At 40.7% G+C, this 27511-nt stretch overlaps 2 protein-coding genes across 2 annotated transcripts; both read left to right on the top strand.

The window, feature by feature from the left end:
* Positions 1-360: 360 nt before the first annotated feature.
* ace2 (angiotensin I converting enzyme 2) lies at positions 361-12356 on the top strand. The gene is made up of 18 exons (XM_035393043.1): positions 361-600; positions 2040-2198; positions 2490-2583; positions 3489-3632; positions 4392-4504; positions 4748-4853; positions 5394-5491; positions 6148-6320; positions 6474-6700; positions 6868-7012; positions 7190-7288; positions 7439-7567; positions 8295-8473; positions 8698-8756; positions 9573-9673; positions 9917-10033; positions 11200-11394; positions 11662-12356. Exons 1-18 carry the CDS (start codon positions 418-420, stop codon positions 11774-11776), a joined length of 2436 nt encoding a protein of 811 aa, XP_035248934.1. The 5' UTR covers positions 361-417; the 3' UTR covers positions 11777-12356.
* A 5058-nt stretch (positions 12357-17414) lies between these two features.
* Positions 17415-24931, top strand: zgc:113276 (uncharacterized protein LOC553748 homolog). The gene is made up of 10 exons (XM_035393093.1): positions 17415-17546; positions 18092-18284; positions 18825-18994; positions 19552-19767; positions 20715-21147; positions 21374-21507; positions 22591-22830; positions 23601-23762; positions 24156-24245; positions 24742-24931. The coding sequence occupies exons 2-10, from the start codon at positions 18110-18112 to the stop codon at positions 24901-24903; spliced, it is 1782 nt and encodes a 593-aa protein (XP_035248984.1). The 5' UTR covers positions 17415-17546; positions 18092-18109; the 3' UTR covers positions 24904-24931.
* Positions 24932-27511: the final 2580 nt, after the last annotated feature.

Raw genomic sequence — 27511 nt, 5'->3', positions numbered from 1 at the left:
TGCGATAAGCCTGCTGCTGGACCTGGTAAACACAGATGAGGGTGATGTTCAGACTGGGGGCGGGGCAGTCACAGTTGAACCTCTACAGCTTCACACAGCCTCGCTTCCCAGGGCAAGCCCATTCAGTCCTATGCACACAAATCAGCGTCCAGCCCACGCTCCGTAACTGCTCAGGGTCAGGCTGACCGCACAGTAAGCTGAAAATATGACACAGAGATAAAATTAGGGAAAAAAATGCAACGCAAAAGAGAAGGGAGACCAGTGTCACACCTGAGTCTCTTCAGAGCCAGTAGAAAAGTAGAGAGAAGGCTACGCCTTTTTAATTTATGGTCCCCGTTCAAAGGTCAAGCGGAGCCATTGATATAGCAATAAATAGATAATGCTGTTCTCTCAGTGTCTCTGTGGTTGTGTACAGTGATGCATGCAAAGTTTATCTTCGTTTTGGCTGTGGCCTACGTGTCGGCCCAGGCTGGCCTGGAGCAGCAGGCCAGGGAGTTTCTGCAGAAGTTCGACGAGGAAGCCACAAATCTAATGTATCAGTACTCGCTGGCTTCTTGGGAATACAACACCAACATCACGTCTGAGAACTCTGCCAAGCTGGTAAGTCTACAGCAGGGAGAGGTATATCATCTGAGGTGATTTTCTATGAAAAACTAAATGTCTGTCTGCCTTCATTGCTAAAATTCTAAAATTGAAATAAGCCTATGTGTAATGAGGAAAAATATTCTTCTTAAGGTATATGCAGGGTCTGAAAATCAGCCATTTCTGATGAATGAGGAAAAATCAGGAAATAGCACACCCCTAACAGGTTATGAATGAGGAGCCCAACGGCTCCAACCGTTGTCTGTGAGAAGCTCACTTTCACTCCTTCCAAATCTGAGACATCAAATAAGGATTGTGCACAAGTCTAGCTATTTATTTAATACACTGTATTAAGGAACACAAACAGTAGTTAAATTTAATTAGCACGAATCATGTTTTGATAGTTATAATCTTAGATTGATACATTCCTCTGTTACAGTATGAATCTAGTTTTATCTGGACTGTCTACTGGAAACATCAGAAATAAATCTGTAGAGTGCAATGCAAAGGCCAATAAAACAACAGGCGAATAGTCTTCAGATTTTAGTCTGTCAATCCTCTCACAGGTAATTTAAGGCAATGCTTAAAACTAGGGCTGGGTGGTATACCAGTATGGATCTGAATTGTAATGATGGGCAATGTGGTTTTGCATTATCGTTGTCAATGGTATTTTATTGTTTTTCAAAGATTATTAAAAATTAGGCCTACGCATTGCAATAGTATGACAAAGACTTAAGGTGAATTGTCTGTTTAATCTGAATGCACCTAGCGCCATTTCATAAAAAACACAATGTGACGCTCAAAACTAAAAGTGCAAAGACCTTTGCGGATGTGTGGATGTGTTCTGATTTCTGAGAAAAATGTAATGCGGCATGCAAACGGCATGCCACAAAAGGTGGAAACACGAGTAGCTTGTTTGTTGGTTTAAAAAAACATTTATTTTTATTTTTCTTGAATATTTTGTATAGTAGGCCTAATATTTACAGATAGCAGAAAAGAACTTGACTGGCCTGCACAGAGCCTTGATCTCAACCCCATCCAACACCTGTGGCATCAATTTGAAAGCCAACTGCAAGTCAAGCTTAATGGCACACCTCACTAATGCTGTTCTGGCTGCATGGAAGCAAATTCAGGCAGCAGTGCTCCAACATCTACTATAAAGCCTTCACAGAAGAGTGGAGGTTTTTATAATAGCAAAGTGTGGACCACTAAAGGGTGTTGGATGTCAGGTGTCCACATACTATTAAGTATCTCCCTGAAGAACTGTGACATTGAGCTTAAAAACCCCATTCTTTAAACCCCATCACTGAGGCGCACTGCATCTCAGTGCACATTTTAATGCAGATTTAAGAGCACCGCCTCCCTCAGTCTCCACTGCCATGCTGGCCCTTCCTGTCAGTGTTTGGTAAAAATGGCAACCAAGCTAAAAACAATCTCTTCTGCCCTTTGTCCCTAAGGCAGTGCAGGGCGAGGTATGGGCCAACTATTACAGCAAGGTGTCCAAGGAATCGCTCGCTTTTCCTGTCGATCAAATACCAGATCCGATCATCAAAATGCAGTTGATCGCACTTCAGGACAAAGGGTCAGGAGCTTTATCCAAGGAGGAAGTGGATCAGGTAAGTCCTGCAGTATGGACTCAGACAGAGTTCATGTTAATAACCTTCTTTTATCAATAATCACAACGGGTCGTCTTAAAAAGATCAATAATCTCTATTTAGAAATTACCTCTCTATTACTCAGTAACGTTGTGCCAAACATCTTGATAGCAGCTGCACGTAAAATTATAACACTGGAATAGAAACTGAAGTTTCCATGATAGAATCAAAGATCGTTGAAGAGTCTAATGCAGCATACAACTATTCCATGGGACAGCACTTATGACTGAGCGTTTCTCACTTTCCTAACAGCTCAACAAAGTGATGAGCGAAATGAGCAGCATCTACAGCACAGCCACCGTGTGTAAAGCTGACGACCCCTTCAACTGCCAGACCCTGGAGCCAGGTGCGACTGCCCTAGTCTATAGCTCTTCCCTCAGTCGTATGGCTCAGGATCTCCCATGTTTCTGTCATGTTTGTTCTGTGTCCGATAAAGGGCGGCAGTGTAGTATAATGGGTAAGGAGCTGGTCTTGTAACCTAAAGGTTGCAGATTCAAGTCCCCGCTAGGACACTGCCGTTGTACCCTAGAGCAAGGTACTTAACCTGCATTGCTCCAGTATATATGTATAAATGGATGCAATGTAAATGTTGTGTAAGTCGCTCTGGATAAGAGCGTCTGCTAAATGCCTGTAATAATAATAATAAAGGCGACACTCAGTAATTAGCAAAGGTTCTCCTTATCCAGAGGACTTCTCCAAAGGTTGGGACTCTGAAGACAACCCTGAGTGCAACAGATTATTTTCACTCAGCTGGTTGTCTGGATAAGGAGAACCTTTGCTGATTACAGTCATGTTTGCTTAGGGTTAGTGTTAGCATCAGTTTTTTCTTCTTTTCCCCATATTTGAAGTTGAGCCCTTTAAATCATTCTATATATATTTGCCATATACAAGCAGTAGGCACCACAAATGTGACCATGGGTTAACACTGAGGCCGACTCAATGCTGTGTGAGCCACAACCATAGAATTTACTAGAATTTAATTAAGGTACCTACAGAAATGAAGCTGAGGTTTACAACAACAAAAAAAGTCAATATTAAGACTAAATTAAGCAATATAAATATTTAAATCTCTTCAAAAACAGCATGTAATCATACTATTTTTATTTAATTTCTAAAAAAAGGTAGCTTAGCTGCTCTTTAAGAACCGACCCATGGACCACAAGTTCTCACTCGCTGACAGATACAATGTCTTCTTCTGCTGATGTGATGCGGTGAACCACAGCTTACCTCACTCTTGGTTGCCGTCTGCAGGTCTGGAAAGCGTCATGGCAAACAGCAAAGATTATTACGAGCGTCTGCATGTGTGGGAGGGCTGGAGGGTGGAGGTGGGCAAGAAGATGCGTCCGCTCTATGAAGATTATGTGGACCTGAAGAACAAAGCCGCCAAACTGAACGGTAATGGACTGAACGTTTAAAAGACTGAACTGTTGGAAGACATGTTCTGGACATTGTCTGAGCTAACATTTCCAGTTGCAGCAGTCTATTTTCATTGGGTGCTGTGGGGAGTGGTACAGTAGTGTACTGTAGCACCGATAGGCCAAACATACTGTATACAGCAGCTCAAAAGTGTGGCCTTCAGACACTGCGGTGTAGTGTCCATGCACCTGAAAACCTGGAAACCCGGGTCAGGGACATGACCAACAGCATGCCCCTTAACTTTTGATTCACAATTCAGAACTAAATAACCTGCTCATCAAACAGTGTTTATGACTTGCAATAACGGTAATGTGCCTGTGCAGTAGTCACGATCATACAGATGGCATGCATATACAAAGAGGGAAAAGTTTACCAAATCCCACATTTAGCCCCTAACCAGAGCTCATTGGGTTTTCAGACTATGCATAGCTCTGGGCCAAAAGCAGCCCGTTGCTCCAAGCTAAGCTTCACTTCTCACTTGCATCTTCAAAAATATGATAGCACAGACCTTAGCCTGAGGTTATATTAGCACTGCAGAGAGTTTTCATCAAAAATGAACATTTCAGAGAATTAATTATGCTGGTTAGCACCAAGCTAAAGAAAGCTAGTGTTAAATGTACTGGATGCTAGCCAAGGACAATTGGCTGGAGGATGAGCATATCCCAGGGCTAAAATAGCAAAGAATAAAAGCCCTGTCAGTAATTTATGATAACAGAATGATCTCTGTTGCAATTAAAGGCTACGAAGACTACGGGGACAACTGGAGGGGAAATTATGAAACAATGGATGAAGGAAAATACCGTTACACTCGTGATGAACTTATGCAAGATGTTCACCAGATATACACAGAGGTATGGGTCTCACCTTAGCTACTACATAGAAGTTTCTTAAATGACATGCATTACGTTACAATACATTACAATCACTTTACAGACATGCTTATACAGAGTGACAAACAATAGTGGAGAACACCAGTGTTACTCTCAGAATACAAAAACGTGGTATCACCAAAAAGACACAGGCCCAAAATCAATAATAGTAATGTTACATTGCCTGTGCCATTGTGTCACCTGACATCCCTGTCATATTTACAGATAATGCCGCTATACAAGGAGCTGCATGCTTACGTGAGGAGTAAACTGCAGAAGGTATACCCTGAGCACATCAGCTCCAATGGGGGGCTTCCTGCTCACCTGCTGGGTAAGTCCATGAAGCAGCGTACAGGCTTGAGAGCACAGGTGGGGCTGAAAGTTGTCACTCACCTGCTGCCGGCCTCACGGTAGCAAATGCTTCAACTCTCGCTCTTGAAAACCTTGAATGTTCTTGACACTGAATGCTGGAATCCCAACCATTTGAATTATGCTCAAAGAGATTGCAGCTGCTTGATTTTCCATTGGGTTACAAAATTTATGAAAGCTCCCTTCCCTGTAACAACACATACACCATACGATAAAAAACCCAAAGCCGTCTTATCTAAACCCAGCTGGTTTCAGTATGGGAATTGGGGGTTCTATTTTATAATGTTTTAATCAAAGTCACTTATAAGCACATTCCTTTATAAATAAGATAAAGCTCTTGGATTATATATAAATGCTGTTGGAATCTTGTATGAAGTTTGATAAAATAGAAACACTTGGCATTGCCTGAAACTTGTCAAAAATTCACATTGATAATGTGACTAAAATGTGGCCCTTGGTTTTTGTAGTTTTAGTGAAACATCCTTTTTCCGTTTTTTATCAGGTGACATGTGGGGGAGGTTCTGGACAAACCTTTATCCGCTTTCAATCCCCTATCCCAATAAGCCAAATATTGATGTAACCTCAGCTATGGTTGCTAATGTAAGTCTCCTCATCTACAAATGTGATCTCACCAAAATGACAAGTATAGAAGCTAGTTATTATAGTAATATATATATATTATAGAATGCTACTTATGTTTGTTGGTTAGCACATCCCGATTATTGAAACATTTTCAGATTTTCAAATGGTGGTTGAAATGTTTGCTTTTGAGTCGTTTCATTTTTTTTACACCGAACCTCTTGAGCACTATGTGCATCACAGTTGATTAATACTGTAAATTATTTTTGCTAGATCTCAGTTGCTTATCTGCTGTGGACAGAACTTCGTCTCTGTCATTGCAAATGATTGTTTCTCAACAAATTTCAAAGCAGCATTGTATCATACAGAGCTGGCTGTTGGCATAAACACTGTGAAGTTGTTTAGAGCCAGAACCATCCCTCGGCCTCTCAATTTAAATTTTTTTATTTTTTTTTATTTTGTGAGACATTTTGTACAGTATTGTTATTAATGTGTCTGCAGAGATCGGTTAGTCCCCAAACATTCCTCTTGAAGGCCACAAAAATCCTTGAGCTGGCTCCAATTCTGTAAATCAAAGGGCTTTCATTTGGCTTTGCTTGTTTTGTAAATGTTTCGTGTTTCCCAGGAAACCTCTTTACGTACCTATATGTTCTTAACATACGCTGTCCTATTCTCAGGGCTGGACACCAATGCAAATGTTTCAAGAAGCAGAGAAATTCTTTGAGTCAGTGGGTTTGTACAAGATGTTCCCAAACTTCTGGACCAACTCCATGTTTGTGAGGCCCAGTGACGGCAGAAATGTTGTGTGCCACCCAACGGCCTGGGACATGGGCAACAGACAGGACTTCAGGTGATTTTATATAGACATCCATGGCAAAACTCTTTTTAAATTATTTTCCCTAAAATAATTATTTAAAATGTGCTTTAGTTGTGCACAGAGTATCTTTGTGGAGGCATTTTCAGCCTAAATTACCCCATCCTTGCCATCCCCTCTCCCAAACAGGATAAAAATGTGCAGCAAGGTGAACATGGACGACTTCCTGACCGTTCACCATGAGATGGGCCACAACCAGTATCAGATGGCCTACCGCAACCTGTCCTACCTGCTGCGGGATGGCGCCAACGAGGGCTTCCATGAGGCGGTGGGCGAAATCATGTCCCTGTCCGCGGCCACGCCCCAACACATGAAGGCCTTGGGCCTCCTGGCTCCCGACTTCCAGGACGACAGTGGTACGTCCTTGCCAAGAGATGGGACAGTCAGCTTCAGGGTCTCTCAAGTCTGGCTCCATCTAAAACACTGGAGTTGGATTAATGGTTTTGGCCAGAGCTCCCTGACCCTGTTTGTTTAGAGTGAACACCGCTCTGACCTCCCCTTGTGTCTCCCTCCTGCTCTCTAGAGACAGAGATCAACTTCCTGTTGAAGCAGGCCTTGACTATAGTGGCCACACTCCCCTTCACATACATGCTGGAGGACTGGAGGTGGCAGGTGTTCCAGGGTAAAATCCCGAAGGACCAATGGATGATGCAGTGGTGGCAGATGAAGTAAGCCCCACCCCCAATAACTCTGTCCTTAAGTGTGATCATGGTAATGTAATTATTATGACATTGTTTTTCATATAGCATGTACTGTTAGCCTTGAGAGCCATTTGGGATAAGAAGAGCTCCCAAAATAAATGAAATATTTTTAAACTGTTCACTCACCATTGATGGCCTTCACAGGAGGGACCTGGTGGGAGTGGTCGAGCCGTTGCCCAGAGACGAGACATACTGTGACCCTGCCGCCCTCTTCCACGTGTCCAGTGACTACTCCTTCATCAGGTGCCAATTACCCCCACCATCTCATAAAACAAGTGCAAAGGATACAACAGAAAAATCCTAGGATAGCCCTACTGAGGCATGAACTGGTCTGATGAGTTTTGTCAATATCTCAGCCACCCCCCTAACTACAAATCCCAATCTGATTCATAGGTACTTCACCAGGACTATCTACCAGTTCCAGTTCCAGGCAGCGCTCTGTGAAGCCGCTGGACATAAGGGACCATTGTTCAAGTGTGACATCAGCAACTCAACCAACCAAGAAGCTGGCAAAAAGCTCAGGTAAGCCATTTATGTATAAATGTAATCTGCAATATATTGTTTTCTATTTATAATAATTTGTATTCTGTCCCAGAATGTGCAGGTCTTGGCATAATGTTAGAGGGGAGGGGCAGGAATGGTCTTAATGAAATTATTTGTTCAATGCATGAACGAAAGCTGTTGTTGATACCAGGTGGACTATCTGGTGTGTTATCTAAATGATCATCTCCATAGAAATTCTACTTCATCTACAATTGGAATGCGCTTTACTGGATGATTCAGAAAGTTAATGTTTTTGAGAACACGTTATTTTAGAGAAAATTACAGTAGACAGAAAATATTTCAGTCCAAGAAGTGAAGAAATATGTTCATAAAATGCATTGAATTCTCAATCATCCTGATTACAAGACAAATTACGGAAAAAATGTTGACAACAGGGTATTTGATGTTTGCCTTATGTAGTATTCATAATACCTTAATAAGTTTGCAATAATACATCACCGTTGCCATAAGCATACGTAAATATTGCTGACGTATTGTGACCAACTGTTTTTCTAGTCCATAGGACGTACTGATATGTCATGTGTGTGTATGCTTATGACATGAGCTAAGGCTATCATTTGAAAACAGATAATATTGAGATAACAGTCTGCTTTGAATAAAGTGTTATGGGAATGTATCACATGCAGTGGTGGAGACTGGATCCGCCATTGGAGATTGGAGCTTTGCTTTTGTTCCTTCACAATAGGACAATGTTGGAGTTGGGAAAATCAAAGTCATGGACCCGAGCTCTGGAACAAATTTCAGGGGTGACCAGAATGGACTCCAGACCCCTGCTAGACTACTTTAGCACACTGCATGACTGGCTAAAGAACGAGAATATGAAGAAAAATAACATGCCAGGCTGGAAAGCTGCTGTGGATCCCTGTAAGTAGACACACATGCACTGCAGAGCCAATAACTGTGATGAGTTTCTTCAGACCTCTTTTCTCTTCAGTAATATCTCTTCATATTCTCTTTGTGTCTCTTTGTATTCCATTATTCATGTTGGCTTTTTTTCCCCCCTTTGGATTATTTCCCAAGCCTTTGAGGCGCCTCATTTTCATAGTCTGTTCCAGAAGTTTAATTCACCCCCCCCCCGCTTTCTACAGATTCAGAGAACGCCTTCAAAGTGAGGCTGAGCCTGAAGACAGCGCTAGGCCCGGAAGCGGTAGGTGGGCTAGCAGAATGCATGGGGGATGGGGACATGGGAGTTCAGACAGGTGTTTGTGTGTGACTATGGCCATCTGCTATAGCTCTGATTTCGGGGGGGGGGGGGGGGGTTAAATGATAACACTGGTAATTTCTTTTTTTTCAGTATTGTCAGCACATCCTAAGAAAAGACCAAAACCCATCATTTTTATGTCCAAAGCCCAATGAATATCTCTTACAAACAATTATTGTCCATCTAGCCAACAACGATATGCCAGAAGTCAACTCTTTTGTCCAAAAAAGTATTAAAAGAATTCAAAGAGACGTACTGTTGCTTTGGTCAGCATAATTCACCATTACAAAGAACTATTGCACTTTTTGCTGAAACAACTTTGTAAAGTGGCAAAAGTTGCTTTTTTGATATTTGGAAAGTAGTTTGACACAGCGCCAAAATACCAAAAATAGTCACCTTAAAAATGAACAGTTTGCTTGGTTTTGAAGTAAATTTGGTAAAAACTATGTTGGCCATGTTTTTCATGATGATAAGTAACATATTCCGAAAATCAAAGTATGTCTTTCAAAGCTGTATTTAATGACTTCAGTGCAGAACTGAAATAAATGCTTTTCTGGTTGAACGCTAAATTGAGTAGGAAGATTATCAAAAGTTTTGAGAGTTGGACAGAAACATTTTCAATTTTGGTATTTTCAAAGGATATGAAAAACACTGAAGATTACCGGCGTTATCCTTTAAAGCAAGATCTATGATTCTTGAATCTGTTTTTTGGCAGTACTTGACATTTCTTGTTAATCCACTCATGTTTCCCTTTGCTTTCAGTACCCCTGGAATGACAACGAGCTGTATCTGTTCAAAACTGTCATGGCGTATGCCATGAGGCAATACTACCTCCAGGAAAAGGGGACGCAAGTCAACTTTGTGTAAGGATCACAACCCCAGCCGTTACCACTACTATGTATACCCTTCATTTTCTGCTTCTGTGTATTCCAATATCCACATTACATAAATATGGACCCAGTTTACAACACTCGCACTATGGCTATGACATGTCTTGTTTGTTTTTCCCCTGTTTTTCCTATTGTGCATATTGCATTTACGAAAGACTTAGGGAATAAGGGAAGCATAATTCATGGCATGATCTGTTTTTTTTTTCCTGCATCCAGCTCAGAAAACATCTATACTTACAAACTGATGCCCAGGGTTTCCTTTTTCTTTGTCGTGACTGATCCCGTCAGCCCAACAACAGTCATCCCAAAGAGTGAGGTAGAGGCAGCCATTCGGTGAGTGAAAGCGCTGGTGTGTGTGCGGGAACACTCTAGATTCCGCTGTGGAATTTATTCAGTGTTTAACTCTTTAAATAACAATTTAAATCACATTTTCACATGCGAACTGGACATTTACACGTGATTGGCTTTTTCACACGTGAATGAAAAGTTTCACGTGCAGAAATGAAACATGACATGAAATCAAGTGAAATTCCAAACTGTCACACGAGATCTACAATTTTAGCATGTGAAAACAAAAGAAGTGACTTGAAATAGCATTGGGTGCCCTTTCCCACATTTTATAAGTGGGAGTATTTTTGGGGGGATTACATGTTGGATGTTCTCATGTAGTTTTTGGACACGTGTGATTTTTGAAAACATTTTTTTGTAAGGTAGGCTACATTAAAGGGTGATCCTCAGATAATGCATGTAGTCATTTTCTTGGTTACTTGGTGAGAGGTTTGGAAAGTTTGGGCACCTCTTGGGAAGTTTGGTGAAAGTGTTTACTTCATAGTATTGAGTATGATGTAACTCTGAGGTGCTCAGCCCAGAATCACACATGGGCCGACTCTGCAGCCTGAATTCTCCTGAAATATACAGTACTGTGCAGAAGTCAGAGACCACCATTTCGCTTATTCACTTTCCCGTCAAATCAGCCATTCAGTGCTAATTATTTCTTTCAGTGTCAGACAATAATGCAAGAAACATACATTTAACAAAAAATGACATTAAAAGCCTCCACCACAACATTTAATATCAAATCTATAAATATTTGTCCACTTTTTGTTTTGTGGACCCTACTACCATTTAGGTCTTCGATTCTTTCAATTAACAAACAAGCTACAGCTGTACCCTCCCAACCTAACTCAAAGCAAGTTTCTTTAAAATAGTGGAAGCTGTAACGAAGGCAGGCTGGCACATTAAATACAGAAAGATTTGATAGTCAACAGAGTTTGTGTGATTTTGAGTTAAATATATGTTTGCTGTATTATTTTCTGACACAGAAAAATAAATAACTTACAATTAATGTCTTAATGGTTTTCACAGGAGAGTAAATAAAAGAAAGTGTGGTCGCTGACTTTTGCACAGTACTGTACTTCAGAACTTTTTCTGTTGACAGGAACACTAGATAACCGTGCCATCCCTCACTAAATGGGGCCGTGTCTGCAATGTGTTTGCAGGTTGTCAAGAGAGCGAATCAACAGTGCATTCTTGCTGGATGACGACACGCTGGAGTTTGAGGGTCTCATGACTCTGCTGACGCCCCCCTCCGAGCCCCCAGTAACAGTGTGGCTGGTGGTTTTCGGGGTGGTCATGGGACTGGTGGTGTGCGTGGGCGCATACCTTATCATCTCTGGGTTCCGGGCCAGGAAGGGGTGAGTGGGGCCAGAGGGTTTGCAGGGTGATGTGTAAACAAAAATAGAGTGATCGGCACAGGTATATTTTCATAACATACCTTGCCACAATCACATATATATCTGTACAGTTTCATGTTAGTTTATTTTTCATCATTAGTGGATCCGTTTTAATATGATATCTGATGCATTATGTCTTTAAGTCTGTTTGTTTTGTCCCATATGTGTACATCATCTGTACCAGCAGAGAAAATCACTGTTTCACACCACTCGTTTCCTTATTTACAGTAAATCAAAGGCAGAGGAGCCAGAAAACCCCTATGAAACTCAGTTGGAAGGGGTGACAAACAAAACCTTTGAAGCAGACAGTGAGGAACAAACAGGAGTCTATGAGGAGCTGTAGACGGTGATATTCGAACAGCAATTTAAACTAATTCTGAACATCCATGCAGCAAATTGTATCTTTTGGAAAAGACAGAAGACAGACTTATGTATCTCCTAACTGGGACCTTTTGTGTAAGATGTGTTCAAACCTTATTCAGTGTAATTTATTGTGTAAACGCACAGAGTGTATATTTGAGGGTGGTATATTAAGATATCACCAGTAAATTTCAATCTTACAGTTTTTCAATAGTACATGAGTAAGATGTTCTAATGTTTAGTATTATGTATATTTTTGTAATGACAAAGATGGAATTTAAAGGTATATTCTGAAGTGCTGACAGTATGTAAGTCTGGTACTTCTGCTATTGATGGCTTTATGAAGGCTGCTTTGATATTTTTCAATTAAATTTTGAAAGCAAATTTTTAGAGCTCGTTTATGTGAGGTTCATACTCTGACAATATGAACACTACTGAGTTTATATAATATAGACTCTGTACATTTTCTAACAGAGTTCAATGTTGAAATGAAAATAGTTTCTTGTTTTCCATGCATTAAATACAGTTAATGAATGCAAAATAAAAAAAATATGTACAGTTAATGGTGTGTGTGTGTGTGTTCCCATCTCTTACAAAGTGTTATAATGGTTGTCACAAAAATTGAAAGGAAATGAGTAATATATAAAAAGGTAATGCTGTAATGTATTACTTAGGAACTTAGAAAACTGAAATTGGATGTGCTGTATGTGTCTCGTAGCCTACTCATGCATGAGTGAGTACACTCGTTTCTGTTTTCAGAAAATAATCATCTTGTCAGCAGATGTTTGTTTTTTATCTGCCCATTCAAATTTAATGTTGTTTTTATTGAGTGAAAGAAAAAGCATGTGTTCTTACAGGACATATGAATCTTGCTTAATATTAACAGGTACTGTACCAATTAGAACTGGTGAAATATTACAGCAATTACTTGAAAATCACACTTGACACAGTCAGATTCGTAGCAGTAGATTAACAGTCAGAGACATAGCCCTGGTGGGCCTGGTAGGCCAAGGAGAATACCTCTTCAGTTGATGACCGAAGAATTCTTACCATAATCAGGAATAGACCCCAAATACCTGTCCTATTTATTCTGCTGCTGCTACAGTTACATCATCATCAATGAAGACAAGTGAGCCGCTATATGTAGCAGCCATACATGCACAAACGTTAACACCCACACCACCATGTCTCACATATGAGGTGGATGCTTTGGATCTTGGGTAATTCCTTTTGGCCTCCATACTTTGTACTCTGATACAGTGAATCTTGGTCTCATTTGTCTACTAGAGCTTTTTCCAGACCTTTGCTGGCTCTTTTAGGTACTTCTTAGTAAACTGTGACCAGGCCATCCTGTTTTTACAGCTGACAGGCTGTATGCATCTTGTAGTTTAACGTCTGTAGTTCTGTTCTGTAGACAGGCTTTTCATATCTCTCAGCTTCATAAAGGCTTCCTTGATTTTAATTGGCATAACTGTGGTCCTCATGTTGACAAAGGCCAATAACTCCAAAGACAATCAAAAGCCTAGAATCAAAGCTCTCTTATACTCGCGGTAAAGAAGCAATTTAACACACCTGCCAAATCAGAAACACCTGTGAAGCCATTTCTCCCAAACATTATGACGCCCTGAAATGGAAGAGTATGTTTAAAATGTAGCGTTGTTTCTACATGGTGAAACCAAAATACATTAAAATACCCTTTAATAAACATGCTTTATTCAAAATGCACTTCGACTACATCTTAATTTTTTGATTACAAATCTAAAATTATAAAGTACAGAGCTAAAAAAAAATATGACCCAAAAATTATGGCATTCACTACTCATAACATTTAACAAAAACAGTATTACATCTATAAATCTGTGAGAGTGAACTGGACTTTCTTTTTGAGTTATATCTACAATAGGGCTTCCCCAAGGCGTTTTCAACCAGAGAAATAAAACAGGAGGAAATAGCAAAACTACATGCTTCTCATTGTTATTTTTACATGGCACTTCATGTGTTGAAAAAAGAGAGATTTGTTGTCCCTGAGGACTATTCTATAATGGTAGAAATGGTGGGTGCAGTTTGCCACATAGTACAGAGTTCACAGATAGAAACATTCCATCATTATCAGTCTGGCCACCTCCTTCCCTCCGACTCCACACTGCTATCGTTGCTAGCTGCGTGAGTGCTCTTCCCTCCGGGAACAACCTGTTTACAGCATGCAGTGGAGTTACCATAAAGTTTCACAATAACTGTAATAAAGCTCCCTCCCATATTTTTCTGGAGTTACAACCCCAGGGAAGATGCGGTTTTTAACAGCAGCTAAAGTTTGAAACCGATGCGCTGTCCCACATTTGGTTTCACTGAATCATTTGGTTCTTCTGAATCCACAGTTGGAGGACAGGAATTCTTTGTAACTGTGGAGATCATTCAAGAATTTTAGGGGGAGGAATATGGAGGGGGAGCTGTGACACCCAGCGGACAACCTCAAATCGGATTGCACCCAATATTTTAGCCGGTAGCTTATATGCCTTAGTTGGGCAGAGTTTCTCCGTTCTCCTATTAAGACTCCATGAGGACGGAAGCTTTGTCCAACCTGAATGCAAATACAACCAGTCTAACAGCTCTGGTGTGGTGTATGGACTTCCTTTCATCAAAAGTTCATGTTAAAAGTCCATGGTGCCCCCATTGAAGATCCCCACCCCAGTTTCCTGCAAAACCACAGCCAATCGGCACAGGCAGTTTTATCAATGGTTTTACTACCTGTCTGAGATAATGATGGGAGGCAATTCTTTGTTTCTTTTGTAAAATATTGTTCATTTGTGAATATAACTATGACTTATTTATTCTAATGGAATAAGTGAGCTCTCAGACTGAGGGTTAAGCAAACCAGGACAAATATATTATTCTTATCTTTAAATGGTACAATACCATTTAAGTCATGAGTCCTCAAGGTCAAAGTTGGTGAAATTACAACCTTTGTAAACTTAGATACGAGTCATCCATATGCAGTAAGCATACTGCACGCATAAGCCTTTTTTATTTCTTCATTTTGGCTGTCATACTCTTCATTGAGCTTGTTTCAGCTCTGACTGAGTTAGGAACCTGACATGGTTTCTGCTGATTTAAGACAAAAGTTCTCATTAAGCCTTGCCTATGTCCTTATTTGATTGCAGGTACACTCCTGCGTCATGGTGGAATCTTCTGGATTAAGTAACCTGACTGTCACCATCGTGACGCCCCTGGGAGGGAGATGCGGAAGTTCTGGGAAACACAGTCAGTTGCCATATGGAGGTAGAAAAAGCGCACCCACACAAAATGAAATAAACAGACACCATCACCCTTCCCCTCACAGGTTTTGGGCAAAAACAATAAACTAAAAAAACAAACTAAAATAACAAAGAGCAAAGAAAGCAAAACAGAACGACTGCTTTTCAGCACGTTGCTCGTATCTGACCAACTTTTCAGTTGACCAGTTTCTTTCTTGGTCTTGTAGTGCTCGAATAAAACTGAAACTTGAACAAAGGAAAATCAGAAACACTTCCTCGTGCAAGCTCCTGGGCTTGGCCTCAAACTGTGGAGAGCAGCACACCTTTAAGCACCTGGGCTAATTAGTTAACGCAACCCAGGTGCGTGAGCTCTCTCCACAAGCCAGCACAGCTGAGACCAATCCGCTTCACTGCCAGATCGAATGCCACACTGACCTTCAAAAGCCAAATTCTGTCAAGGATCCATTTTGATTTTGCTCTATTTTTTGGCTGGGTTTGGGAGGCAGGTTTTGTCAATTGGTGGCTTTACCCGAGGTGGTTCCATAATGTGAATGTAAAAATATACAAATTTACTTACTGTACAGGCATAGGATATCCATGTTTTAAAGACAGAAGAATTGTGAGGACACTATGAAAGAATGAGAAAGCCAGTACAATGGGGACACCTGACTTTCAACTTACTTGAAAAATTTCCAGACCTTAGTAGATCAGACACAGACTGATGCTAGCTCATAAGCAAATTATTTTTCTGTTGAGAATTATTCAAATATGTTTTAGCCAAACTATAATAGGTACACTGCTAGAAAACCAGAATTGAAGCAGTTAGTCACACAATAAGGGAAACAAAGACACAAACAGCAATACATGGACTGGTATGGTTTGAAATAAATAATGAAAACCACCTCTAGTGAGTGAGCAGGTTTTGCAGTTTGTTTCAATTTTAAGAAAGCAGTTGTGAACTGGCTTCCATTGTTCTAAAACAGGTTTCTCTTCTCATTTTTATTTGTTTCTTCATGATTACAGTTTTTCTCTTTAATTTCTAACAAAATATTTTTTTATTCTGCTGAGACAACTTCAGTGGAATTCCAGTCACTCACTAGATATTTAGAGCAGGCAACACATATGATAGCATTCAATCAATAAATTATTTGCAGTCTGGTTGTCATAATGGACCTTTACTTGTGAAAATAAAAAAGGAAGAAAAAAACACTGTGTGGAAAAAACTGGGAACCTATTCCTTTAACTCTTACCTAGAGATCTAGAGATCAAGTTTAACTACTTGAAAATAGTAGTTTATAAAGATTGCAAAAATGAATAGCCTGCTAAAACCCTGAACATATACAGATAAAGATAAAAGAAAGTCAGTAATTCTATAATACAAAGATAAAGCAAGTTATCTTCAAATGATAACTTGTAAATACTTTGGTTGCTGTTTTCATGAATGATTGAGTGACTTTAACAACCGACTTATTGCTAAAAGTATACATTGTGAAAAATAATTAAAAAAAAAAAAACACCAGGTACCCCAACAGATAGCATTCAGGAGAAAGATCACAGAATGGTTGCAAACAATTTTGTATTCTGACAAAAAAAAAAAAAAAAAAAAGGAATTTTATTTTCTACCAGATCTATGAAATGTTTCTAGTTGGCTAATTTAAATATTAGTCATATCCTCGCACCTTTTATATATACAAAGCAAGTTAGAAGATTAAATTAAATTTAAATTGCATAGCATTTAAACACTTTCAGAACACTTTTCCTCAAATTTTATTAGTTTTTTTGGAAACTCGCTCCAGAGTGATGTCCTCCTGCTGTTTTCACTATCCCATTCTTACGAAGATCAGCCTGTTCCCAAAACTCTACACTACCCCCTCGGCTCAACCGTTAGTATTTTTCTGATTCACTTTCATAAAAAGGCTTTGTGTCTTACTGTCATATTCAAAACTGAGGAATTACATGAGCATCATGTCCATCAACAATCAGCTCTGCTGTTTTCTTCCAGTAGGTCAGTATTCACAGGCAGCATGCTCTCAGAATGGTAGATGCAGGCTTGTTGTGTACAGTATGTGTCTCAGTCAATCAGAGGATTTTTAAAAATACGATGTCATTTGTTGGCAAAATGAACAAAAGGGTTTGGCAGCCACCAAGGTTACTAGCAATTAGAAAAAGTAAAACTCAACTTTAACTGGTCATGTTAGTGATTGTTTTCTTTCTGTGTGAGAGGCTAAATTTGGGCCTTGCTGCACTGTGATGGGCCTATTTTAAGCCTGCTGTCTTCTCTCTCTGTGCAGCCAATTAGAGCGGGCTATATCTATAGACATGAGCAGGACAGATCGAGTTTCGGGCAGGCTGCATGAGCGTCTTCAATCCGTCCTGGTCTGCATGCAGTTGGCCTTCCATGAGCTTCAGCCTGAGTATACCTCTGCTCTTTACTTCTCCCTCAGCTGACTCCTCTTTTGTTCTCTCAGGCCTGTCTCCCGTCGTGTTTCACCTGGAATCCAGGTACAGTGCTTTTCTGTGTGTCTTAGGTTACAGTGAATCCTTGTACTTTGAATTCCTGCTCCTTGGAACCTGTTGTAGCAATGTACGCAGATTGAGTGCTTTATCAGTTATAGTTGTTGTGCCATTCTCAGTCTTAGAGAGGTGAAATGAAAGTATCAGTGTCATAATTTACATATATCACACTATATGTGCTGTGATATTAAATTATTCAGCTATATTTTAAAATTTGGAAAGTTACAACCATAGAGTAAGATAAAAAGTGCTCAATTCTGAACATAACTGAAGCTTTTTGAAAAGTAACTCTAAGCCACTGTAAAATGGCACAGAGCCAAAGTGAGAGTTTAATGAATTGACTCAAAAAGCAAAGGCCATTGAAGAGTTATGTTTTCTTTGATTTCTTCTTTCTTTTATCTTGCTTTCCTTTGCTCCATCAGCTGGTTCCCCTGGGTATGGATTTTTATTTAGACCCCTGCTGGTTACATGTGCGCAGCCTTTCTTTTTGTACTGTGTTCTCTGATGCCCTCTGCTGGTCTTATGGTGTACAGGCACTTGTCCTGGCAGCGATGTTGGACGTTCTGATTGTTGGTGGAGGCCCTCATGCCCTGACTCTGGCCACCCTGCTGGCCCATCCTGATGTGCGCTACCCACAGCCCAGCACAGACATCCTGGATGGCATCCAGCTGAGTCAGCCCAAGACCAGGAGTGGCTGGTCCAGGGGCAAGAGGAGACCCGCCACTGGTGTGTCACTGTTGTTCATCGCTCCAGTTTACTGCATTCATAGCACACTGCGCAGTGCACTGCAGACGGCTCACATCCACGCTGCAGACAGCTCACATCCACGCCAGATTTCACAATATGCGCATTCAGTTTGAAAAAGAAGTCTTCTATCCCAATATATTCATGAATTATATTCCATAACTAGAGCTTGTCTGACGGACAATAATCATGCGAACACAGACTTCACTCAAGCTTGCAATCCTCTAAAATAATAATAATAATAATTATTATTATTATTATTATAACAGATAGCTAGATAGATAGATAGATAGATAGATAAGAATAAACTATTTGTGTTTCATATTTGTGTCATAAATAACCAGTATGATATAAAGAAACTGAAAAGTATTGATGGCTTGAGTACAATCAGTTTGCCATTTAACAATTTTATCATTAAACCATGTGTGAAAGAGTGCATATTAGCTAGATCAAGCACTTTCCTGTACAAACAGTATCTGTGCCAGGAGCGTAAATTGGATTTGTCACATGACCCCATAGCAGAGGAGTCAATGGAGGAAGCAGCTCCTGGTCCCGCCCCCACCCCCCCTCTGCACTTCAGGGTGGTGGACTCCTATGGAGAGTGGGCCGCACTGTGGGGGAGCCAGTTCTCCGCACTCAACATCCCACACCTTCGCTCACACACCCTGGTGCACACTGACCCCCTAAACAAGGTAATGCAGTGACAGGAAGTGTGTATGCACCCTAAAAAAAATTATTATAATAACGCACTAAGACCCACTCACCCACACTCTCTGAGAAACTAATATTAAAATATTACTATTAAAATAGATGGATTGGTGTTATGCTCCTGTTATACAACTGGGTACTGTCTAGGTGGTGCACTTGTACATAATAACGCTTCAGAACTGTGAACGAGATCCTGTGCTGTGTGCCATCCAAAGGAAAATAAGCCAGAATATAAATGAGTCAGTCTTGAGGCTTTTCCCAGAAATGCTTCTGTACCTTCTACCTATCTCTTAACACATCTGCGATTTCCGAGAACTGAGAACTCATTGCTCTTTGATTGCTAAATTGTACACTTGCTATAGTGCAATGTTGTCAGCATTGACAGAGTTTAAATTAATGTGTTTACCAAGTCAGTGTGTTTTTAACCCTGTGGAATCTACAGTGAGGCATTCAGCTATATCACGTGAAGATCACTTGAAACAATGCTGTGTTGGAAATGAATGTTTTTTGTGTGTGTATGTATTCTGTGTTCTGTCCCCAGAAAGCCCTGCAGGATTTTGTGGTGAAACACGGTCGCACCGGCGAGCTGCACTGCCTTCCGGAGCACGTGCACATCCTGGACGAGAACGCCTACTTCAACGACAACCGTCTGGCCAAGAGGGACAAGCGACGCCTGAGCGCCAGCGCCGGGACGCGGAAGAACCTGTACTTCAGCCTGCCGGCCACCCGGCTCAGCGTGGACTTCTTCCAGGACCAGGTCCACCCAACAGGCCTGGGTCAAATACGTACCTGAAACATTTTAGACTCTTTGGGTGAATGTCAAATTGGAAAAGGCCCGTGCAGATCAATGAAAATTAGCAACAGAACTATTTGTGAAAGAATATTGGTAAACAATTTGTAAATTTAAAAAACTACATTTTGCCATCTAAAGGGTTGAATTGTTTCAGCTAACGTATTTAACCAGCCTGAAGCCAGCTGGCACAGAGTGTCCAGACCAGGAGAGTGGCCTGATCTCTGACTAACCCGTGGACTACCAGAGCGTGGAAGTCTCTGCACCGCAGAACTGGGTCATTCCTCACCTCCACTAACCTCCATGGCCTGGAAGGCCTCCTTGTGGACAGAGCCGGGCTGTGGAATTTTATATTATACATTATGCATTCCAAAGAATAATTTTCAGAAAGCACTGAAAAAAAAGGCATGCGTTTTTGAATGTGATTCACAAAAGCCAATTTGCCAGCTATTCAAGACAATTGTGTTGTGTTGTGAATTTTTGTTTGTCTATGTTCCCTTATCTTAACAACACTAATCTCTGAGCTAATTACTTATTTTTGAAATGCAGTTCTGTGATTTGGTTGGTTTGCTTTTTTATGATGTCCTTGATTGGACTCCTGAAGTCGTTACCTTGCATTGTCTTGGAAAGCTATTTGCATTAAAGAAGATGGACTGTGGCTCTTACTATAGTTACTCCAGAGGAACCTGTACTGTATTGTACCTCACATACTGCCGGTGGGAGGTAGTCATCCATGTCTCACAACAAATTACAAATTAACAAGCAAAATGATTTTTTAAAAGCTCAAACACTGTGTTTAAAAAGAGAAAAACATCTTGCTGTTCATTGGCAGTGTGTTGTCTTGTTTCAGAATGCTGTAACTCAGTTAATATGCAGAAGATGATTTTGCGGGGCTCTGGTTCTGTTGTGACCAGGTTCGCAGGTATGGGCTGGACAGTGTCCTGATAAGAGGCACAGTGGATAGGATTATTCCTGTCATGTCAGGCCAGTCAGCTGCGCTGGAGGAGCCTGGTGAACACAAGGAGGCGCTGTCCTTCAGGGTGCTGCTGCAAGACGGGAACATTATTGAAGCCAGGAGGGTAGTCATGGCGACAGGCCCCACCCGGGCTCAGATGGCCAACATCCCTGCCTGGGTGTCTGCCATCACTGAGAGCTACCCAGAGGACCGCCTACAGCACACCGTGCAGCTTATGCATCAGCAGGCTCACTCATGGCAACAGGAAGCAGGAACCCTGCTGCAGGAAGCAGGAACCCTTCAACAGGAAGAAGGAAGTCAACAAAGACAAGAAGGAAGAAAAAAACAGGAAGCAGGAACTCAAGAACAGGAAAGCAGGCCAAACTCCCCAGGTGGGTTAAACACATCTGTATACATCCCAAAAAAATGAAAAACATCTTATATCAACATATTAAAGGCCATGGCTGCTGTATGTACTAAAACAATACCAGGCGCCAATAGAGCACTCCTCAACCTCCCTAGAAGGTGTAAGAAACAGTAATGTAATGTAATGTAATGTAATGTAAAAACAGTAAGGAATTAATGAGGCACACACAGATCTTATGTTTGTGTTCCCAGCCTCACCTCTTGTTTGCCACACTGGGGAGAGGATGCTGGTGATTGGAGGAGGCCTGACCAGCGCTCACATCATCTCCATCGCTCTGCAACGGGGAGCCAGTCATGTGACCTGGATCATGCGCAAACATTTACAGGTGCGGGTGCCCTGTGGAGGAATCCTCATGATGAAGTCAGGAAGTGACTACATTCTGCTCCAACTGATGCTCCCTGTGCATCTTCGTTTCATTTGATTGATGTATAACAATCATTTATTTATTTCTAAACAAATTTTCATCACTCTTACTCGTATTACTTATTTTAGCAATAAGGGATGTCTGTGTAACTATTTAGGAACTGCATTCAACTCACTGTTGAATTTTAAGGAAAATACTGTCTGCTCAATCTATGGTAGACAGATTAGCAGTCCCACTGGAGTGTAAGCTGTTTTTATTTTTTTAAAGATGGCCTATTCAGGAAATGGTAAAAGAGGTTGTCTTGTCAGGAAAACTTAAGGCACTGTTAGCAAGAACTTGTGATTCATGAGTGGAGAAGGGACAGAAATAGATTATGGACATCCTGTTTCCAGTACACATACCTACAAAGGGTGGGGGGGTTGTGGTTGTGGGGTTATTGATCAAAACAATTAGATTTGTGGTGAACAGTAATCACATATAGTTACCCAAATTTGGCGGGTTGTGTAGGGTGGTTTGGCTTTTCATTCACCTGCTTTGTTCGTCAGTGTGTGTCATAGCAATTAAATGAGGGCAGATATGATTTGCTGGACATAGGGCAATAAGGGGCAAACAGCATGCTCTATGTGACAAAAATGGTTTGGCTGAAACACAGCACATTCCATTCCAGCATTATTTAAGCACATATGAATGAAACGTACTCCAAGCTGGTCAGGAACCTTAGCTCAACCCCAGGATAATAAACTAGGGATAAGTAACAAATGCAGTCACAGTCATTTTACTGGTAGGAAATAGATGAGCTCCACCAATCACAGAGCACATATGTAACAATCATTGGAAGAATGTCAATGGTAATTGGTGGATGCTTTCTGGCTCTGATTCCTGGCTCTTTGTGGGTATTATCCTATTGCTACAAATGTGCTCTGTGATTGGCCTCCAGTGTTGTTGCTCTATTGGTTCACTACAATATATTCAATGAGGAGGTGGAGCCAGAAAGGTGATGTCACAACCGTCTCATCCCTGCTGTATTATTGCTGTACCATCCAGCTGAAGCAGTTTGACGTGGGAGACGTGGAGAGTTTGGTCGGGCGCTACTCGCACGTGGAGCACGGGATCCAGATGGACGGGCGGGCTTACCTGCGGCAGTTCTACAACGAGAGGAGCCTGACGCGGCGGTTGGCCATGATCCGGCAGGCCAGGAAGGGCGGGGCGGTCACGCCCGAGGCCTACGCACAGCTGCTGCCCTACATCCAGAATGGCCAACTGGCTGTGAAACCGTACTGCCAGGTGCTCTGGAGACGTCTAGAGGTGTCTGTGCACACACGCACGCACACACACACACGGACGCACGCGCACACACACACACACGCACACACACATTCTGGCAATCACGTCTGCCTAATATGCCTTGACTGCAGATGATGTCACATGGCATGTGCAGCCAGATAAACAAAGTGCTGAACTCTGACATAAAGCCAGAAACACAGTGTCCAGATGTTGAGGCATACCATGGGTGTGGCTTCCAGCTGTGGAAATGCAAACATTACCAAACCTCATTCAAACCAAATGCCTAAATTCAAATCTCAATAGCAGTTGATTTTCTTTGACTCTTTTTTAAATGTAGTATAAATGTTGGTATGCATTGAGAGTGTTGACATTTTTTGGACAAATTTTGTATTACTAGCCACCCACCACAGAGACTCTCAGTTTCTGAGCGTAAACCTGTTTCACTCTTAATTTGATGTTACAGGACTATTCCAGCCTGAGTCATTTGCTCATTTTTAAATGGCCCTGTGATCTGTCATACGTAGTATAGTAGCAGTAGTAATGGTAGTGGTAGTAGCGGTGGTGGTAGTAGTAGTAGTATAGTAGCAGTACTAGTAGTTGTATTAATAGTAGTATAGTAGCAGTAGTAATAGTAGTAGATGTAGTAGTAGTGTAGCAGTACTAGTAGTTGTATTAGTAGTATAGTAGCAGTACTAGTAGTTGTATTAGTAGTATAGTAGCAGTACTAGTAGTAGTAGTATTGCTGTTACAATTCAGTTTCCTGCTCAAAGGTCTCAGAAGCCAAGTGGTGCTACAGGAACCAGGCCTGGAGTATATCTCTGAGCTCTGGGGAACGTTGGACTGGGGACAGGATCTGGTTAGCCACTGGCTGCAAACTAGATGTCAAACAAGATCCCCTGCTTGCTGATGTCATCAAAGAATTCCCTATTCAGGTGACCTTGCCTTGCTCTGCTTTATCCTGAGAAAACCCATCCTACAAGCTATTTCCTGTCATCATTTGCTCTGAAAAAAAATATTTACTTCTTTAAAACATTTTTCCAAACAATCTGAAAAACCTATGCCTAAACCCAAATAGGACTTACTCATTCTCTCTAGAAAGGGAGCAGACATTTTCTCCTTTTTTTATTGAAGATCGTTTTGAAAGGATTATATTTGTTATAAGAGCTTTTCTTCTGTTTCTTTTCATGTGCTGGTTTGTTGAAGCACTTTTAGCATTGTAAAATTTCTTTCCAAATAAAGTATATTATTTTATTATTAACATTAAATGTTTTCACCATATACTTCCTTGGGCTTGTTTATAAGCACTGCTGCTTCCCTGGTGTCAGGTCCTGGATGGTTGGCCATGTTTATCAGATAGCCTGCAGTGGGCTCCTGGCTGCCCCCTTTACCTGATGGGACAATATTCTGCTCTTCAGGTACGGCCCTGTGTTTGTGTGTTAGGGGGTAAGGGGTCTGTGTTAGACTGGCTTCCTGTTGAAGGGGTTCACCTTTATAAGGTGCTGCTTCAGCATGTGGAATAAGCTGTGCTGCTATAAATCTAGGTTTTATGTGGCTTGCTTACTTAATGGTATGTTGGTGAATTTAGAGTAACATTTTTGGAAGTGTGCTGTTAATGTTGTTTGGATTTGTGTGTGTGTTTATGTTTGTGTGTGTGTGTGTGTGTGTGGTTTTTGGTGTCCTTCATTTGAGAAGAGAGTAAATGAGAATAACCTGAGATATTTTATATGCTTACAAATTGGAAAAGATTTCTGAAAAAATTTCCTGCCACCATACCTATTGTACATGCCTGGATGACACTCCTAAATGAAACACTTTCCTGAATTAATGTAACATCATACTAAAGTGGAGGAGTAAATTGGAACCAGTACTGTGCATTGCTGATGATGGTTTCTTTTTTTGCCATGGAATCAGATCGGGCCACATGCAGTGAACCTTGCTGGGGGGCAGGCATCAAGCATGCGCATTGCCAAGGACATACTGAGCTGGCACAGAGGGGTCAGAGAGGGACGGAGAGCAGAACGGACAAGGACAGAGGAGTACATACAGCAGATGCATGGACTGATGTGGCTGTGATCACCTGACATAGCCTGGAAAGCAATGAATCTTGGGATCTGTAGGCTGAAGACTACATGGGATTCCTGTGACTGCTTCCAGTTTCATCTTGTCTTAAACATCACATATCAGGGAAATGGTTACATGGATTTATTTAGTTATTTTATCGCATATTTTGCTATGACTTAATTTCTTAAATTAAAGAAATGCTTGCTTTAATGAACCATCACTGGGTCATGTGGTCTGCTGAAAATACCAAATGGTTGGTCAGCAAAGAAGAGTGGTTTAAGACTAAGACTGTTACATTTGAAAGAAAAGAAGGCTATGTTACATGAATAGAAAAAAATAACTGAGAAAATAATCAGTAATTGTACTCAATTAAATTATTTGAACAGGTGCCATCCATTGGCTTTCTTTCTTTGTTGTATGATTTAGTAGCTTGGCTCACATTTGTTTCTGAATTTGAGCTAAATTTATTTTGAAAGAAAAGAGGGCTACCAGATGTTCCGTTCAAAGTAGTTTGGCAAACACGTACCGAAGCACAATTCTATTGGAAACCCTTCCAAGAAAAAAATATTTTCCACTGTCCCTAACATGAGGTTGTCAAAAGATTAGAACCACCACATAACAAAAAGAAAGGGAGCTGATATCATGACCACTTACCTGAGTGCAAATGAAACCCGCTCATTATTCCTTTGTTGTTAGCCTATGTCTTCATCGGTATTAAATATATGGCACTATATAAATCTAGCATTACAAAAGACCATAAAGTATAAGAGCTTTTGATTTTGAGTGGATTAGGAGTGTGTTGTACAAAAAGGTGCCAAAAGCATCATTTTTCTTAATAGGGAACATGTGCAGGATGGTGATCATTACATGCCACACTCCAGATGTTCTTGGGGATGTCTTTTCAGTGTTTTTTTTTTTTTTTTTAATTAAATATGGTGAAAGAAAAAAAAAGTTTTAAATGATGCAATGCAATCTGTTCACCTGCATTATTTTGTTCATATAAGCTTTCAAAATTTTGTGAAACACACACACACACACATATATCCACACATGGAAATTCAATTGGCACACTAAGTACTATCCCACGGCGAAGTTGCTGTCCTTGATTCATAAACATGTTGAAAGGACATGGTCTAACACAAAATTAGCCAAAACATACCAACTGTCTGTTAAATCCTCACGGAACCTTTACTGTCTGTCTATCTTGCCTGTATTATGTAATGTCTTCTCTGTCTATTTTCATGATGTGTGCTTGCAGCTATGTTTTAAAAAATTATAATGACAATGATTTTTTTCAATGATTATCTTAGTGCTAATTCTTTCATTTCACAACCACACACATACACACAGACAAAATGAAAAGGAATGTGTGAAGGGAACCTTCCAGAAAACTGACCCTGATAAATGCGTTTAACCTTGGACTGGAAAACAGAGGGAATGTTTATCTTGGGAAACTGTATGTGTCAGTAAACCACCAGTACTTCCATTTCATAATTAAAAACAGTGCTCTGTTAAGCTGCAGAGCAGGACATTAAGTCCTGTACTGCTAAATAAGCCTATGGATTTTACACAATTACTGCACCTTAACATAACATAACATCCTTTAAGTTTTCTTTCCCCTCAAGGAAAGCAAGGTAGCATCCAGTGGCATAATCAACATTATTAAAAGCACATGATTGACTATTTCAGGGAATCATGGTGGCAGATCTATTGCACAATGTGGCAGATAAGTAACTAGAAAACAGTTCATTGGGTTTTTTTCTCTTCTTAAAACACTGGTGCCACATGTTCATCAGTCCTCACTCCAGCAGGCTGTAAAATCATACAGGACTATGATGAAGGATAACTCATGAAGGATTCTCTGGGGAGAAAAAAACTGTTCTAAAAACAACTGTCACGTACTAAGGAAAAATTTGAAATAGGAAACTTTTAGCTGCAGCCTGAACGTAACCAAAGAGAAAGGCTCTCGGGAAATTCTCCTATTTAGCAGTTAAGTCGAAAATCAAGAAATTGCACTGATTGTAATTTTCTGTACAAATTAAAGGCTGTTTAATTAAAGTTAGCAAATTAAAATGCTGAAGTCTTTGACTGGCTAAAGAGTCCATCCACATTTTTAAGGCCTAAATTGGCTACTTGAGTGAAAGGAAAGTACAAACCCCTGCAGACACTGAAGCCCTTCAGAACTGTAGTTTGAGACCCAAGTGGTCTTCAGCAGAACAGCAGGACATGGACAGAGCTGTGAGGCTTGTTAGTGCAGGGCTAGTGGAGACCAGCCTTATAGGTCTACGCCTTTCTGCTATAAGTCAAATCAATCAATCAATCAATCAATCAATCAATCAATCAAAATGTATTTATATAGCACACTTCATACACAGAGGCAACCCAGTGTGCTTTACATAAATAAAAGCAAAAGGAACAAAGAAAGTATAAAGTACATAAAATAGAATAAAAACAAAATAAAATAAAAAATACATAGGTCTACTTACACAGTTAAAGTGGTGAGAGCAACTGCCCATCACATCAGCCAAGTGAAGGTGAGCCTATGGAGAAGGACTGATTCAAACCAGAAATTCCCACATTAACTACGAGACACAGAGAAGTAGTTGAACAGTGAGAGGAA

Source organism: Anguilla anguilla, chromosome 15 (assembly GCF_013347855.1).
Source record: "Anguilla anguilla isolate fAngAng1 chromosome 15, fAngAng1.pri, whole genome shotgun sequence".
Lineage (NCBI taxonomy): Eukaryota > Metazoa > Chordata > Actinopteri > Anguilliformes > Anguillidae > Anguilla > Anguilla anguilla.
The sequence above is the reverse complement of the archived record's forward strand: the minus strand, read 5'-3'. Positions and strand labels throughout refer to the sequence as shown.